Source organism: Clytia hemisphaerica, unplaced genomic scaffold, assembly GCF_902728285.1.
Source record: "Clytia hemisphaerica strain Z4C2 unplaced genomic scaffold, Clytia hemisphaerica genome assembly, whole genome shotgun sequence".
Lineage (NCBI taxonomy): Eukaryota > Metazoa > Cnidaria > Hydrozoa > Leptothecata > Clytiidae > Clytia > Clytia hemisphaerica.
Genome location: NW_027104551.1, coordinates 1,200,225 through 1,215,857, shown reverse-complemented (window position 1 = coordinate 1,215,857; position 15,633 = coordinate 1,200,225). Strand labels below are relative to the sequence as shown.

Genomic DNA, 15,633 nt, shown 5'->3' with positions numbered 1-15,633 from the left:
AGAAAAGAAGAAAAACAAAATAAAAAAGAAACCTCCTGTCCTGTGTCCTGTGTTCAGAAAAATGCCAGGGCCAGAAGGCCAGAATATACCGGGCCTTGTTGGGCCGGACCGCGACTAAAATATTGCTACACAACCAGTTCCATTTTATAATTGAAAGAGCACACTTCGAAAGTACAATTATCTTCGAATTCATTTTGTGCGCATGCTCATAACCTTGCTAATGTACTTTTGAGACATACTGGGTTACTGAGAAAAAATCGAAAAAATTCGTAAACAAATCAAGATGGCTGCCAACATCGACCTTGACAAAATTAGTGGAGAAATTGAGAATGCTCTTACAACCGATATATCTGAAGAGAATAAATCAAAGCTTTCCAAAATAAAAGACTGGTTTAAAGAGAGAAGATCAGAGGTCAAACCATGGGGTGAATTTTTTAATACCAGGAAGTTTGTAAGACCAAGTAATGCTTCCGAGGCAACATCAAGACTCGTTTCAAATGTTCGAGTTTATCAAGCAAATTACATCATGATTTGCATGTTAATGACGTTTTACTGTATGTAAGTCTTTCTTTTCAATTTAATGGAATCTTTTTTAACAATAATGCTATATTGCTGCTGTTTGAAATGGGCTCTCTTCCAGTTAAAGTCTGTATATCCAGGCGTAGTTAATCGATATAATACAGCCATGTAGCTCTTTTTGGTAACCATTTAAATTCCTCAGTAATCTAAGTTCTTTTTTTCTGCAATATTCAATTACCTCTTAATCCAAAGTGGTTGCCTTTTTATTAAATTCTAGATTTTATTATATTTAGATAGATTTTATTTTATTACCATTTTATTTTACATTCAGGAAATTGTACGTATGTACCCTCTGAATTATTGAATAGAAATAGAAATAGAAATCAATAATCTTGAGTAATCGATAAATAATCGATAAGTAATCGATGGATTAGATATCGATTAACCGATAGAATCGATAGGTAATCGATACTCAAGATTTTTTCAAAGCTCGATTATTTATCGATCAATTTTGTCATCGATTGTTTATCGATTATACTTCAATTAAATTAAGTATCAATCCAGTATGGATTTCGTGTAACTAACGCCGAAGTTCTTCGGCGTACAACTGAAACGTTTTTGGCGCATTGGCGTAAGGGTACTTACAAAGATTGTTTGATTTTCAGTTGGCGTAAAGTAATAATTCCAGCTCGGCGTGTATGACTCCATAATCCATCGATTTTTAGCTTCCGTTTGGCTAAATTTGCTTTCGCTCGCTTGCGCTCGCGTCAATTTATTAATTATGTTGGCGCATGTGCCTCTTTTCCAATCTTGCACCCTTATTGAAAAATTGAATGTTGGTACAAAAGAAATTTTGCTTGGGGTGAGGCTTGCTGCACGGAAAAATATCTTCGGTGCGAGATTTCGTGGAATCCATACTGGGTATCAATTAAAAATCGATCTGCTATCGATCACTGCTTTTGATCGATTACATATCGATCAAAAATTGATTAATCATCGATCAAATAGTTAATAGATCAACTATCGATTTGTGATCGATTATTTATCAGATTTTGGGGAGTGGTACTTTAATTGGATTAACTTTCGCCTTCGCGAGATTAAATTTCTCGAATTTTCGCCATTTTCGCAAAATTAAAAGCAACATTTTTCGCTGATCCTGATTGGGATGTACTTTTGAATTGAATCCAATCCCCTGGTAGAATAGGGCCTAGAAAAGCTACTACACTCATTTTTTTTATAAGCATGTTTTGCCTTTTTTGAGGAGCATTATTAATTCGAAAGCGGGCGTTTATTCAAAGTAATACGATCGGTATGAGATTTTGCGGATTCCAGAAATTTTCTTTACTTCATTAAATACCTTATCTTGGCCCTTTTCACGCGGGACCTTATTAGCGTTATTTTTGGGCTTGTTGGTGGAATAAGGCCCGGCGTAAAAAGGGCTGGTAATGTAGTCAATACTGTAGTCGGTCACGATTGATATATAATCGATAACGATACCTGATCGAAGATAAGTAAATAATTGATAAGTAATCAATGCATGAACGATAAGTAATTGATGATTGTTAACAATCGATACATGATTGATAAGTAATCGATAGGTTGTATGTAGTCGATATGTGATCGATAAGTAATCGATAGCTTGGAAATAATCGATCGCTGATCGATACTCAAGATTTTCTGAAGGTCTGATTACCTATCGATTCTATCGGTTAATCGATATCTAATCCATCGATTACTTATCGATTATTTATCGATTACTCAAGATTATTGATTATATCGATTAACTACGCCTGGGTATATATATGTACCTGAAAAAAGGGAAGTTCCAGACCCAATCAATCGAACTTGTCAAACCAATTTCGTACAAACGAACTAATCGAACTCCATCGAACGATTAAAGTTTGATTAAAAAAAGTAATCAAACCTAATCGAACACTCACAATTTTTGAAGCAATAGCAGTTCGATTAGTTCGGTCAGTAAAAAGTTCGATTAGTTCGATGATATTAAATCCTCATCTTCTCTCGCTTGCAAAAACTTTATTCTGGCACGTGATTGCCATTTCGACAGCTCCTCGGCTCAACAGCTTAACATTTAGGAGACCTTGACAAAAAACTTTCGAATTTTTCATCGACATTGCGCCGGTAAGCTTCAGACCCCCCCCTTGCTAGATTTTCAAAACAAACGTTACCTCCTTACCTCTTCAAAAACACAATTTTCCCTAATCATGTCCACCATCCCGTTGATCTTCCCACCTGTCATAGTTGAATTTTTGTCTATTTGCACCAATATTGAGTTTGTTCATACCCGCATTGATATATATTGTTAATCAATACAAAAGTTAAAAAGATTTGACGAAGTCACAACATTTTGAAGGTAAAGGCAGCGCGCTGGCCAATGGAAAAAAAGTTTTTTTCATCAAAGCTGATTCAAAACTATACTTTTAAAGTTGCAAATTTGTTCGCAAAGGTGAAAGCAAGTGAAATTTCATGCTTTCAGTGGAGTTTGTGGACAAAATCAGGAAGACATGAACAATAAATACTTGTTTTTTTATCGGTATGCAGTTGGACCCCCCATCCCCTAATTGGTCCAATGCCGATAAACAATTTGAAAGTTTTTTTTTGAGGATCCCTTATTGTACCCGGATATTTGCCTACATGTTTTTTTTTTATAAGCATAGCGCTTATAAGCATATGAAGGCTCAGATTTGCAGAATTCCTAAGCATAACATGAGCATATATGCCAGCCTAAAATATTTTTCAAGTGGTCATTTTTATCTGTTTAAAAAAGGTTTGGTATAGGTCAAGTAAAAAATAAGACATTCCACGGCTAGCTACATTCCACTGCTCCCAAAATCTGAACAAATTTCTACAAAATTTCTGAAATTTCATTAAAAACTTGGCTCGGGGGTGAATCATAAGTATGATTCTTAAGCATATAATAAGCATAAACTATGCCTGGATGCTTTGAGAACATACACGAGCCTGACCAAGGGCTATACACTTGCTTATAAAAAAAACAACATGTATCCAGAATAAAGTCTGAGCCCCTCTGTTGCGATTTCGCGGGCAGCTGAGTAGCGGAAATACTACGCCCTAACAAATCGCTTCTGGCACTAAAAGGATACACGAAAAGTGTGTAGTCTGTTATCGGAAGTAATTTCCTGATTAACATACGGTGGCGGAGCAGCACAAACTTGTCGAACAAAATTGGTTTATCAAACTGATCAAACCGCAACCCATTGATCAAACTTAATCAAACACTCACAATCTTTTAAAAAATCTTAGAGCTTTTTTTTTTGCTTTACAGTTTTTCTAATCTGTGTAATATTTACTGGGGAGATAAATTTTATTGCGATATAAATGAGGACATTTTATTACTTAACTTTTAGATTAACTTCACCTCTTTTGTTGATTGGACTTACTATGAGTGTTGGTGGATGTTTATACATTTCAACAAAAGGACAAGGAAAAACTATTAAGCTTTTTGGTAAGATCTCAATCTTTTAAGAACAATTAAAATTGTTATATTTGAATGAAAGTTTTGATTATCTCTATTGTTCCAAATATTTCTGATATAAAAGTGATAATCTAGTTTGTTTGTGTAGTTATACTGGGTAACGTGGTTCTTGCACTATTACATTCGTTTTGAATTTTTGCTGATTAGATTGGTCAGGCATTTGTTGGCTATGCAAGTTTCCCTCCATTGATACAACTTACTGGACTTCACGGTAATTGCTTGGAATGCAGATAATTTTAAAAGTTTAATGTGACTTGCCACAATTATCAGCCTTGCACTTGTGTTAGTTTTTGTATAATTTTTCAAATTTTTTTTTGCAGGAAAAGAGTTCAGCACAATACAACAATATGGACTAGTCTTTTTGATTTGCATGCCCTTATTCTTCTTTGCGTCAGCAGGGTCCACAGTGTTTTGGATCATAGGTAAAGTGCTTTTCATAATTTTTATCCTATTTTACCTACAAGCTCTATTGTCTGCAAAGGTTAATGACTTTTAACAGCGTTTGAGTTTCAACCCCTTTGGTTATTTGGTACAGGAGAAGTTGATATTTTGAAATTGTATTTTCATAGAGAGTTTTTTGAATAAAAAATCATTTAAAACTTTGTCTATGTAAACTCCTTACCATTTAACTAATGGTTGAAAGCTGTGTATTTTTCTAATATTCAAACTTTGATTTTGATATACCAGGTCTGATACCTCTCTCAAATGATTATCATTTTCTACAAAGTATTTAGCTTTGATTAATAAATCTTTTTAAATCATATATTATCTCCAGGTGCATCAATGGTTATTATTGGTGCTCACGCAGTGATGCTCTCAGCCTCAACAACTCCAACTCCTCTGGATATGGAAATGGAAGGAGTGGAAACAATGAAATAAATCTTCACAATTTTATTAGGTGATGGGTTAGTTTTCAAATGGAATCAATGTCACTTGTCTCTTTTTGTACCAAGCATCTAGGCAGGTGGATGGTAAACCCTATCATTCCAATCTAGTTGGTAAAAATATCTGGTAGCTGTGGATTTTTTGGTTCCTGTTTCTCATGTTTGTTGTATTTGTATTTGTATCTTTTTGGCAAAAAGTTTCTTTTTCCATCTTTGAGGCACGCATGAGACATATTGAACTTGGAGGGAAGGGCAGTACATTTTTGAAGACGGATGGGATTGTGTTGGTGAGATCCAAAAAGGGACTTACGAAGAGAAGGGTGGAGAAAGTACCCTCTTGCTTGCCTTAGTAGTAGTACCCAATCACAGGGTTATGGGTGTCCGACAGTAGCTTTTAAAATTAAATGCAGTACAGCCTCTTTATCTCGAAATGTTCTCGATTTTCCACTCGAAACAATTTGTGTACCCCATACTGCCTCATACTGTATTGCTCTAATTTGAAATATGCTCTATCTTACATGTGTTCGTAAATTATATCTCTAAATTTGTAATAAAATATATTAGTCTTGTAACAGGAAGCTGCATATGACTTTGTTCAGTTAAACAAACAATTAACTGAAAAGATTTATCAAATTTATGTTATCTTTTGTAGCGTTTGTCGCTTTATACTTGCCCAGAATTATTCATGCACAATCTTGGATCTAAGAAGTTACAGAAATCTTTACCCAATTTCTTAAACCAACTTTTTGTTTTGATTTTGTATTTAATCAGTTTTTTATACTAACATTTTCATTGTACTGGTAGTTTCATTCTCGATGATCTTTTTTTATAGTTGTATTGAGGAATTTATTTATTTGATGATGTCTGATATTTTATAGTTTTGAATCAGATGTTCGTATTTTATCTTCTTTTGCTTACAGCTCACGTGATATAATTTTTTTAAATTATGTTTGGCTTGAGACTAGGCTGCACACACCCCCTCTTATATGTTTTGATATAGGGCGCTGCGTGTATCGTGTATGAAATTCCTGTCCGAGAGTTACCCCCGTCTTTGTGTTTTTGAGTTCTAAAAACTTGATTAGCTTGTTTGTAAGTTTTATGTGAGAGACCGAATTTCATTAAATTTTAATCATGAATTTGAATGGCTAGAAGTTTATTAATCGTTGGATTTCTGAAGCTTTTTAAGAAAATTAAAAAATAAAGTTACCCCAAATTTGAAGTAACTCTCGGACGAGAATTTCATACTCGATACGCATCCCCTATATCAAAATCAATTCTGGATGTGCACGCAGTCTAGCTTGAGTCCTTGAGGCACGTACCATTTTCTTTAATGAATAACATACAGGTATTATAGATTTCACAGGTCTTGGAATGAGATCAATTCAATCAAGAAGTCGAGGAATCTTTTCAAAATATTCTCATACATTCTTCATTTATTTTCCTAACTCTACACGCCATTATAATTAAAATACTTCTATCTTATAAATAATTGTTATAATTACAAACATTTATTAACACTGTTATCAATATATTATACAATTATACTCCTTGAAAGAAAGAATTTTATGGAGAATAACTTCCCTTCCTTAGATAGTTCTGGATAGCCCCTCAGTAGTTCTTGAAACACTTATCTTCGTCGTTCTAGTATTATCGCCACAACCATTAATGTCAAAGTCGTTAAAGGATGATGCAACTTTTAAAAATGTTTTCACGGTCTCTCTGTTCAACAAATGAAACTTTGGCTTTTTGGAATTCATTCTTGTCCCTGGTCTCAATAGGTCATAAATAAGTGCTTTTAATCATGAAACATGTTTTCTTTTCTCGTTTCAGAAGTACTAACCAAAAAATACATATGTATAGAAAATCTTTCCATAAGATACCATGACAGTACAACAATAGAAAGAAAGAAAACACGAAATTCTCAAAGTTGTAATTATCATGGAGAAAAGAAGTCGTATCGTTGTCAATCTTCTATGCTATGCTGCCATCTGGGGTATTGTTTATTGTGCGCCGAAACCTACAAAACAAACCATCGTTAATAATGTATGCAATAAATTAAAAATCAATAGTATATTCCGACGAAAAACGCTCATCGAAGGTAAACTTAACCATCAATTACAAAACGTGATAAATAACAAGGAGCTGGATCATGTTGAAAAGACTCACCGTGTTCGCATCATAAACATCGTGCACCGTGAGATAAATGATTCCGTGGCTCTATTATACGGAGCTGTTCATTCTTTGGGTAGTCTGTTACGTGGTGAACATAAAACTTTACACACTTTGAAAGAAATCAGTAAGAAGCGTTTAGAGCATCTACAAACTTCAATGTTGAGTGTAGAAGAAGATTATAGAGTGTTGTTGGAAGAAGAACAAAACAGTGAAAAACATAAAGCACAACAACAAGCTGCAGGTCAGTTTGTAATTTTGAATATTTTGATTACTTTTGGTTGTTTTTCTATTCCCAACAAGTCTCAATATATGTATATTTTGTACCTAGTACGAAAATTGTACTTGATGCTTCTCTGTTTAATGCTCAGGAGTTAAGAGAAGGATCAAGGGTAAATAGAGACGCTCTCCCCTACCTTCGGATTGACAGCTATCAAAAGAGAAGCCTCCAGGTCACCTCCAACTGTGGTCGCTTTATACCATTTAAATATATCATAGGCAGCAAGAATGTGGTAAAGAAATTTTTCAACGATTTGATCGGAGATATCAGTGAAGCAGCTGATAAACTGGAAACTGATTTAGATGACGATGCATTCGAAATGGAAATTCATTCCAAGAAACATAAGAAATTTGACGTGGAAACTGTTGTCAAGGTTACTGGAGAACAAACGTCAGGTACGTCATTATTCATGATATGCACCACTGCAATGTCTTCTGACATTACATCACGGACCCAACAGCTGATTGGCTGTAAGTGACGTAAAATCAGTCAATACGTCACTCTGAACCAATCAGCTATTGGGTGGAATGGAAGACATTGCAATGGTGCATATCATGAATTACTAGTCATATCTACAATCCGGGACATAAATATAGAAACGCATACTTGTAAAACCCCCTCCCCCTCTTATACAATGTTAGGGGAAGAGGTTCAGGTCACTGGCAAGCTGTTTTAGTCAACATTGTACTAGGGGGGGGAGGAGGAAGAGGAAAAATAAATTTTCGAGGGGCTCTTTCATTCTTTTTTGTCCTCGATTGTAGTTTAACTATGTGCCGTGCTTTACTTCAACGAATGCAAAGGTATCTGTTGTTTTTTGAAGGAGAATTTTTACGCTTAATAAGTATTTGAAAGATTTTGTACAAGGTTTCTTGAGCCAATTGATACACAAAAACTTTCTAACTGAAACAAACCGACACACGAGTGCTGTGTGAGGGGTGGTACTGGCTAGAACGTTACTGACTTTGAAGGATTAAAAAACATAATAAACATAGAGTCTCTACATCACTTCAGAATCCATAGGTTGTTTTAAGAGAAGGGTATCATAGTCTCTGACTATAAGGCAAGGTTGGCCAATTGTACCTGTAATTTTGTGAAATTCTAAGAAATAATTTTTCAATGTAAAAGAGACAGCCATGCTTCATTTAGGCTTCTGGTCTGCTCATCCTCCAATGAAAAGGTTTCTTATAGAAATGTAGGAAGTATAGGGAGTGTAATGGTACACGAATTTGTGGATTTGGTCATATTTTCACCGACACAACCATCAAAACTTTACATTTTTTGGTTTTAGCTAACTGGTAAACTCTTACTTATGTATATTGGCTACCCTTTTTCATTTGCTAGCTTGATATATGTGTACAGCCTCGTTCCCTGTGTATTATCAGCTTTTTTATAGTTTTTTACCCCCACTGTTTAGGATATTGATTTTTCGAAGTATCGAACCCCCTGGATATCCTACTTTATTAGTAGAGATCCCTGGACATCCAATCTTTAAAATATGCTCAACCCCCTGGATATCCTCTCTTATAAAGATGTTTAACCCCTGGGTATCGTATTTTTTACTTGAAAAGACACTTTACCCCCCTGGATATCCGTTCCCTTGTAGATATTTAACCCCCTGGATATCGATATCTGATATCTTCAACATGGGGACACGGACTATTTCTGGAAAAGCCCATTCTCTGGCGTCCATAGGTAACGTATGATATGTGTATTGATTTTAAGTTTCAAGCATCTAAATAAACTTATTTCGAATCAATTTTTCTGTAGGAGGTGAAGAAACAAACGAGGGCGTGGTCATGTTGATTGACGCTGACTCAAATCATTTTGTCCTCTCCAAACCCAAAGATACAACCACCACACATATTGATCACAATTTGTTGAAAGAAATCATTTTCCTCACAACCTTATCCTTTCTCTTTGTTATCATTGGTAACTTGTTAAATATGCCGAGTAATTTTGCTTGTGTAGTAGCTGGAGTCATGCTGGGACCCTCCGGTGGAAATTATATTAAGGTAAAAGCTTTTATGACGATGATGAACTTATCTAATCTTTTCATTGGGTACTAATCTTGACCAGTAGATATAATGGATGTTTAAAGTCCGTTTGCCTCAAGCGTGGACTCTCTTTAGTGCTACAATGTGTGGAAACCATGTAAGCGTAAATAGACTAACCCACTTGAGAGTGGTTTTTATATGATATCAAAAAGGAACTCACATAAAGCGAATTGACTATCGATGTCATTTTATACAGTTTTATGTTCAACGTTTAAGCCTCTACCGTGCATTACTTTTCTTTTCAGAATATTGTGCAGATAGAGACGATCGGAGAGTTTGGTGTATTCTTCATGCTCTTCTCTGTTGGTTTGGAGTTTTCACTAGATAAATTGAAAAAGGTTCGTACATAATCTTCACTGTTTTCGCGTTGCTAACTCATAAATTTTAAGTTTTAAGTAAAGAATATTACACATATTGTACATATCGTGGTCCTTCTTTAAGCTCAGTGTTCACAACTCGTCTCAGACGGACTTCCGCCTCAGCAAAATATATGCGAATATACTTCCCCGCCTTTAAATTTAAAGAATAATTATTATTCAAAATAAAATATTAAAAAGATATATTTTCATCACATAAATCAAAAGAGTACGTAAGTAAGTAAGAGTAAGTGTACTCTTTTAATTTTTGTGATGAAAGATATCTTTAAATATTTTACTTGGCTCTGGTTTTCATTGACCACTCTGCAACATCAATCACAAACAATACTATATTATTCAAAATATTCAAAATCTGGGCTAGTTTAGTTTGTGTTGAGTCAATTTTCCGTCTGTGATGAAAAACTTTGCTTTGACCTTTGAACACTGTTTTAGCTGTCTAAAAGGTGCTAAATTTTTCGGTCCATACCACCCAAGTACTAGACTTAGCTGCAATTATCATTAAGGTCGCATTGCATTTTTACTCGAATAATCAATTATGGTTAATTATCCATTATAACTGAATGGAAGTGACGATTCGTTACGTCATTGGCTTTTGGTTAAGACTACCCCCTTGACAATTAACCTCGGATATTGAATACTTACTTTGCAGGTCTTACGAGAATCGTTGACTGGAGTGATTGGCATTTTCACTATTTTGGTTGTCATGGGTTTGTTTTGGGGAAGTATGCTTGGGTTTTTACCAAGACAAAGTATATTTGTGACATTATGCCTGGCTTTCTCAAGCACACCACTCATCACGAAATTGTTGCAAGGTCATACTGCAACGAGAGGTTGGTATGGTTAATTTTAGATTTCTAATCAGTCGGTATGCTCAGACTTCTAAAATAATGTCGGAATGTTTGTATTTTTAAAATACAACAACACGGAGGGAGCTTTTTAACTCCGAAACAGCGAAAGAGGAAAATTTTGAGCAATTGTACCGACGAATAAAGGAATTCGAAGGCATTTTGAAAAAAATTAGTATCTGCCGTACCGCCGTACCCAGTGCATCGCGCCTGTTTAAAAATCGATCACTTTTCAGTCAGCTTTCCTAAAACTCATTTCAGCATGACGATTGCAACATAAGAAAAAAATATTTTACTTATTTTTTCAGATGCTTCATCAGACGGTTTCGTTAATCTTCTACTTGCAATGCTGGTGATTGAAGATGCTCTCCTTGGCATTCTCATGGCAACCTTACCGCTAATCGCTGGCCATAGTTCATCGAAAAGTCATTCGTTAGCTCATGTTCCGCTAGGATCATTACACAATCGAATACACGGCGCCTTCGGTGGTATGTATTTATTCGTTCGGCGGATTTTTTCCGTCAACGAACGAAGACCTACACTAGCGGCTAAAGACCTTCAGAACTTTAACTTGCCGTTTTCCAGCGGCCAAAGACCTACGCTAGCGACCGAATATCTACATATTTGATATGCGATCGGTTTCCAGTGGCCGAAGACCTACACCGACTCTAGATGTCGAATTTGATATCTAGAGTTTATGCTTTGCTTTTAAAAAATTACCTTGAACGACACAATTTTAAAGCTTTACGAAAATGATACAGTGGAGTCTCCATAAATCGAACCTCTATAACTCGAACCTCTATAACTCGAATGTTTTTACGACTCGAACAACGTAACAAACCCTTATAAACCTTACTCTACAAATCAAAGTTTCCTTAACTCAAACAAATTTGTGTTCCTCGTGAATGTTAGAGACTACACTATACATATATTTTGCAAAGTCACTACATTTCTATGGTTAGGACATCAGTTCGATCTCACCTTTTTTATTTTGTTCTCTCTTACACACAGACACAAGTTTTAATCGTAAAATTTTCTATTATTTTTCATGCTTTTTTTTCTATATGCAGGACCCGGAGAAGCCTTATTTTTCACGCTGTTCGAATTGTGTGTCGGCTTGACTGGTATCTTTCTGATCGCTTATGTTTTATCCAAATATGTGGCTGCTCGGTTCTTCAGGTAAGCACTCGGGGAAGGGGTTTGTATATTCATGTTGCATGTTTTATTTTATAAGAACAAACTATTTAAGAACATAAAGATATTAAAAACAAGTTTAGAACATTTAACGGCTTCATTGACTCAAAAACACCTAATTTCTTAGGGAATCGCTCAAAAATACTCACAATATGGTGAAAATAAGACCAATTTGAGAACGCTTTTAGGCTTCCAACTAAAAAACTTAAGAACATCCGAAGGCTTCAAAAACTCTGGATGTTCTCCTATAAAATGGTGTATGTAAGTTTTTCTCAATCTCTTTCGTATGAACCAAAATGTAAAATAGAAATGGGTTCGATTTCCTTTTACGTTGTTTCACCCATAACAAAACTAACAAGACAAAGTGAAATTATAATCCCGCGAAAAAATATCACTATTTTTACAATCAGTACTGCAAGTAGGATTGCACGGCTTATGATCGATGAAATTTTTAATTTCAAAATAATTCAAGTTAAAATCTGTATTGTTTTATTAACTTGGTTGTAGTTTTATACAATGTGCGGCAATATGATACTACGTTTAGTTAAGATTATCACGAAACAAAAGAATAGAAGACGAAGAAGTTTGTTTTTATTGGTGATGTTATTTCAATAAAAATTATTGTTGTTTACTGGCATGGTATTTATTGCCGGCGACGTCGGAATTGACGGCGTGAGAAAAAGCCGATAACGGCCGATCTCAAACGTTGTGCTGAAATGCCTTGAAACAAAGCGGCGAAGGATACCATCTTGCTTTTGGATGATTTAGTTTTTAGTTCGAAAATCAGCTTGTTTTTCTCGTACACGATTTTGTTGGCATCTTTGAGATTTTCTTTCAACTTCGCGATCTCTTCGTTTCGTGCTCGTAGCATTTCTTCCGCATGTTTCTTCTCCAACAAAAACAACATCTCTTGGTGGAACAACTTTTTTCCCAAAGTCACTTTATGCACATCAAGTTGCCATTGCATATAAGAGATTTTCCAGTCTTTGTAAGCGATCTCGTTGCTCAGCTGTGTGATACGAGCTGGAAAATTACGAGGTGGTTTGACAGGTGCAGTTTGTGTTGATTTTGTGACCGTTTCGGTCACATCTAGAACTCGTGGTTTTCGTTGTTCGTCAAGCAATTTCAAGACATCATCAGTCAACCAAGTCATGAAGTTCTCTCCTTGGCTTGGTTTACATTCTTCTGTCTTCAATTGATGACTTTCTTTTGATTGATTTTGTTGATCAATCAACTTCAATACATCTCGCGTGAGAAAAGAAACAAATTTCTCTTCTTCACTGAATCCAATATTCTTGATCATTCTTTGACCAGGATTCCAAAAAACGAGGACACAATCCTCAATTTCAAAACAAGAAAACATATCTTCTTGTTTACACATTGTTTTCTTGTAAAATTTTTCACTTTTAAATCAATATTAATACTTTTAAAACTCAAATTACTCTCTAGAATATTGTCAAAAACACGAGCGAACTCTACATTTGACAATAACTTTTTCTAGAATAAAGTTTTTCTAGAATAAACTTTTTATTTATTTGACGTCAATTTAGACAAAAAAATTTGACGTCAATTTGAATTGGATTTCAAAAAAATTGACATCACTTTTCTTGTCGAGCATGCGTAGAACGTTTTTGAGACCCTTAATTATAAAAGGGGGGGGGGGTTAGGGGTTAAGTCGTCATTACTATTTATTGATCAAAGTGCTAACATGGCACGACAGGGAGATACTTTTGTCAACGTGTTGACATGATTCTTATATTATAGGATGAAGTTTTACCATTTATCGTTCAGTGCTTGTTATTTTTGCTAACGATACTACAGCCTTGTAAATTAGAGTCTATGCCTGTCTATGCACCACGTAAAGTATTTCTAGCTAAAGGTCTTTAGCCTCTCAGGTATTTCTTCCAAGGCTTCTGTTTAAGCCTAAAAAATGGACGCTTATCGCTCGACAAAAATAGACGATGATATCGTGCTTTCTATTCCACAGGAGTTTGAATTTCTCTGGATCACACGAATCTTTTGTATTGGGAATAATGAGCGCTGTTTTCTTCATGTTACTTGTAAGTATAGATGTTTTATTTGGAACATACATAGATATCAATCCTTTGCACAATCATTAGATAAGCTAAATCCGATCCAGTCAATTAGTTAAAGATCATTGGGAATATCGATTGTTTTAGAATAAACCTATATAAATTTGCAGATAGTTCGTTTGTGGTAATTAATCAATCAAAATCTGTTAAAACAATGAAATATTCTCATGCGGTCTATATGTTTACGCTCTCCTCCTTTTCTAAAGTAAAAAGGCTTAAAAAACTGATATTTTCCCGTATCAGCGAAATGGAAAAAGGATGCACATCGATTTATTTGAGCAATTTCACATATAAAACTTACCGAAAACATGTCTTTCTAGATAACAGAGTATTTTGGTGTATCAATGGAGCTTGGTTGTTTCATATCGGGCACCATATTCAGTACTATGGGTGAACAAACCACCAAAAAGGTATCTTAAACGAAAAAAGCTTTATTTTTTTTTGTTTTTTCCAACGATTTTAGTTTAGTGTCTAAATAGTGTCCCCGATCCAATAGCATACCGTAGTGATTCTAAAAATAGACATCAAAATTACTCATTGTCCGAGTTTTAATCCCATCATTCTTTGCATTAATTGCTTTTGCAAGTCAATTACACTTATTGGCAATACAAAAGTAATAACTTACACGCATTACGAATCAAGATCAAAAGGGTTGTGGGATTGAAATTTGGTCAAATGTTAAAAGTAATAATTATAACGTTTGCATAGCGGTGTGTTATTAGCAAAATTGGAGTCGACTCTTTTAAGATTACTAATCTCCTCAGAACCTCAGGATAAAGTTTTTTTGTACCTCTTAGGTTATTTTCACGACCGCTTGTCGGTAAGTCTGGAAGATCTAAGGTGTCTAATAAACTGGGGTGAAAATTAACAAAGTTTATAGACACGATGAAATCTTACATTTTTTGGAATCTTCTAATTGTGAATTTGATTAAAGACCATTCAATACAAATTTTCAATAATTCTTTTAGGTGTCACAAACGGTGGAACCTTTTCGTGATTTCTTTGCATCACTCTTCTTCGCTTCTATTGGTAAGAGTTTATCGCTCATCGTGCAAAACAGGCTTTTTCACGGGTCGAAATGAATCATGGGTAATCAAAACAACCGCGCTCTCATAACGACGTTGGTCTAAATTTTTGGATAGTTTTGCATCTAGCTAGACTGGAGTCGCTTATAATGCGTGTAATACAGTAGTATAAGCGTTATATGATAATACGATTATTGTTACGGGATTTAGTTTGTATAAAATTGTTCCTTCCATTACTTTTTGCTTTATTTCTACTATGTCATAATTAGTCGTCTAGCTTGCTAGACTACATCTAACCAAAGGGAAGTCGTCATGGAGGCGCAATCAGTATTGATTACCCATCATGCATTTCGACTGTGAAATGGCCAATTCCCAGTGACGAACGAACGGCCTCTCACAATTGAACAAATCTCAAACAATATTCATTTATTTATTTTCTTTGTCTTATGTACTAGGGACATGAAATTGTCGGAACTAGAACATACTCACATTTTGTAATCTGAAAAGCTGAAACCTTTCTTTAACTCATTTTTCAGGATTTCACGTGTTCCCAACTTTCGTGATTTCTGAACTTGCAATATTCATTCCGATCACGACCATGGTCATTTTAGCCAAAGTAAGTTAGATTCTATTACATCGTCGAAATCCTTTGAACAAAACCTGGAACCTGGTTCTA

At 35.0% G+C, this 15,633-nt stretch overlaps 2 protein-coding genes across 3 annotated transcripts in view; both read left to right on the top strand.

Annotated features, from left to right (window-relative positions):
• Window positions 1-239: 239 nt before the first annotated feature.
• LOC136822962 (prenylated Rab acceptor protein 1-like) lies at window positions 240-6,110 on the top strand. The gene is made up of 4 exons (XM_067079264.1): window positions 240-558; window positions 3,909-4,006; window positions 4,357-4,458; window positions 4,812-6,110. Exons 1-4 carry the CDS (start codon window positions 284-286, stop codon window positions 4,913-4,915), a joined length of 579 nt encoding a protein of 192 aa, XP_066935365.1. The 5' UTR covers window positions 240-283; the 3' UTR covers window positions 4,916-6,110.
• Window positions 6,111-6,749: 639 nt separating this feature from the next.
• The window catches only part of LOC136822948 (transmembrane and coiled-coil domain-containing protein 3-like), a 32,151-nt gene continuing 23,267 nt past the window's right edge, over window positions 6,750-15,633 (top strand). Inside the window, exons 1-11 of one of the 2 annotated variants that reach the window (XM_067079249.1) lie at window positions 6,750-7,333; window positions 7,588-7,764; window positions 9,137-9,381; window positions 9,669-9,761; window positions 10,450-10,630; window positions 10,954-11,133; window positions 11,716-11,824; window positions 13,827-13,899; window positions 14,253-14,342; window positions 14,901-14,961; window positions 15,494-15,573. In XM_067079249.1, the coding sequence (XP_066935350.1) occupies window positions 6,859-7,333; window positions 7,588-7,764; window positions 9,137-9,381; window positions 9,669-9,761; window positions 10,450-10,630; window positions 10,954-11,133; window positions 11,716-11,824; window positions 13,827-13,899; window positions 14,253-14,342; window positions 14,901-14,961; window positions 15,494-15,573 (1,764 nt within the window). In that variant the 5' untranslated portion in view covers window positions 6,750-6,858. The remainder of the gene's footprint in view (window positions 7,334-7,587; window positions 7,765-9,136; window positions 9,382-9,668; window positions 9,762-10,449; window positions 10,631-10,953; window positions 11,134-11,715; window positions 11,825-13,826; window positions 13,900-14,252; window positions 14,343-14,900; window positions 14,962-15,493; window positions 15,574-15,633) is intronic. The other variant, XM_067079250.1, reaches the window with a different exon arrangement.

What these genes read in the sequence shown, in the direction of transcription:
- LOC136822962 (XM_067079264.1), top strand. Translation starts at nt 284, where the DNA reads ATGGCTGCCAACATCGACCTTGACAAAATTAGTGGAGAAATTGAGAAT. An exon ending in TTAATGACGTTTTACTGTAT is followed by an intron (nt 559 to 3,908) that starts GTAAGTCTTTCT and finishes CTTAACTTTTAG; the next exon opens with ATTAACTTCACCTCTTTTGT. An exon ending in CACAGTGTTTTGGATCATAG is followed by an intron (nt 4,459 to 4,811) that starts GTAAAGTGCTTT and finishes TATTATCTCCAG; the next exon opens with GTGCATCAATGGTTATTATT.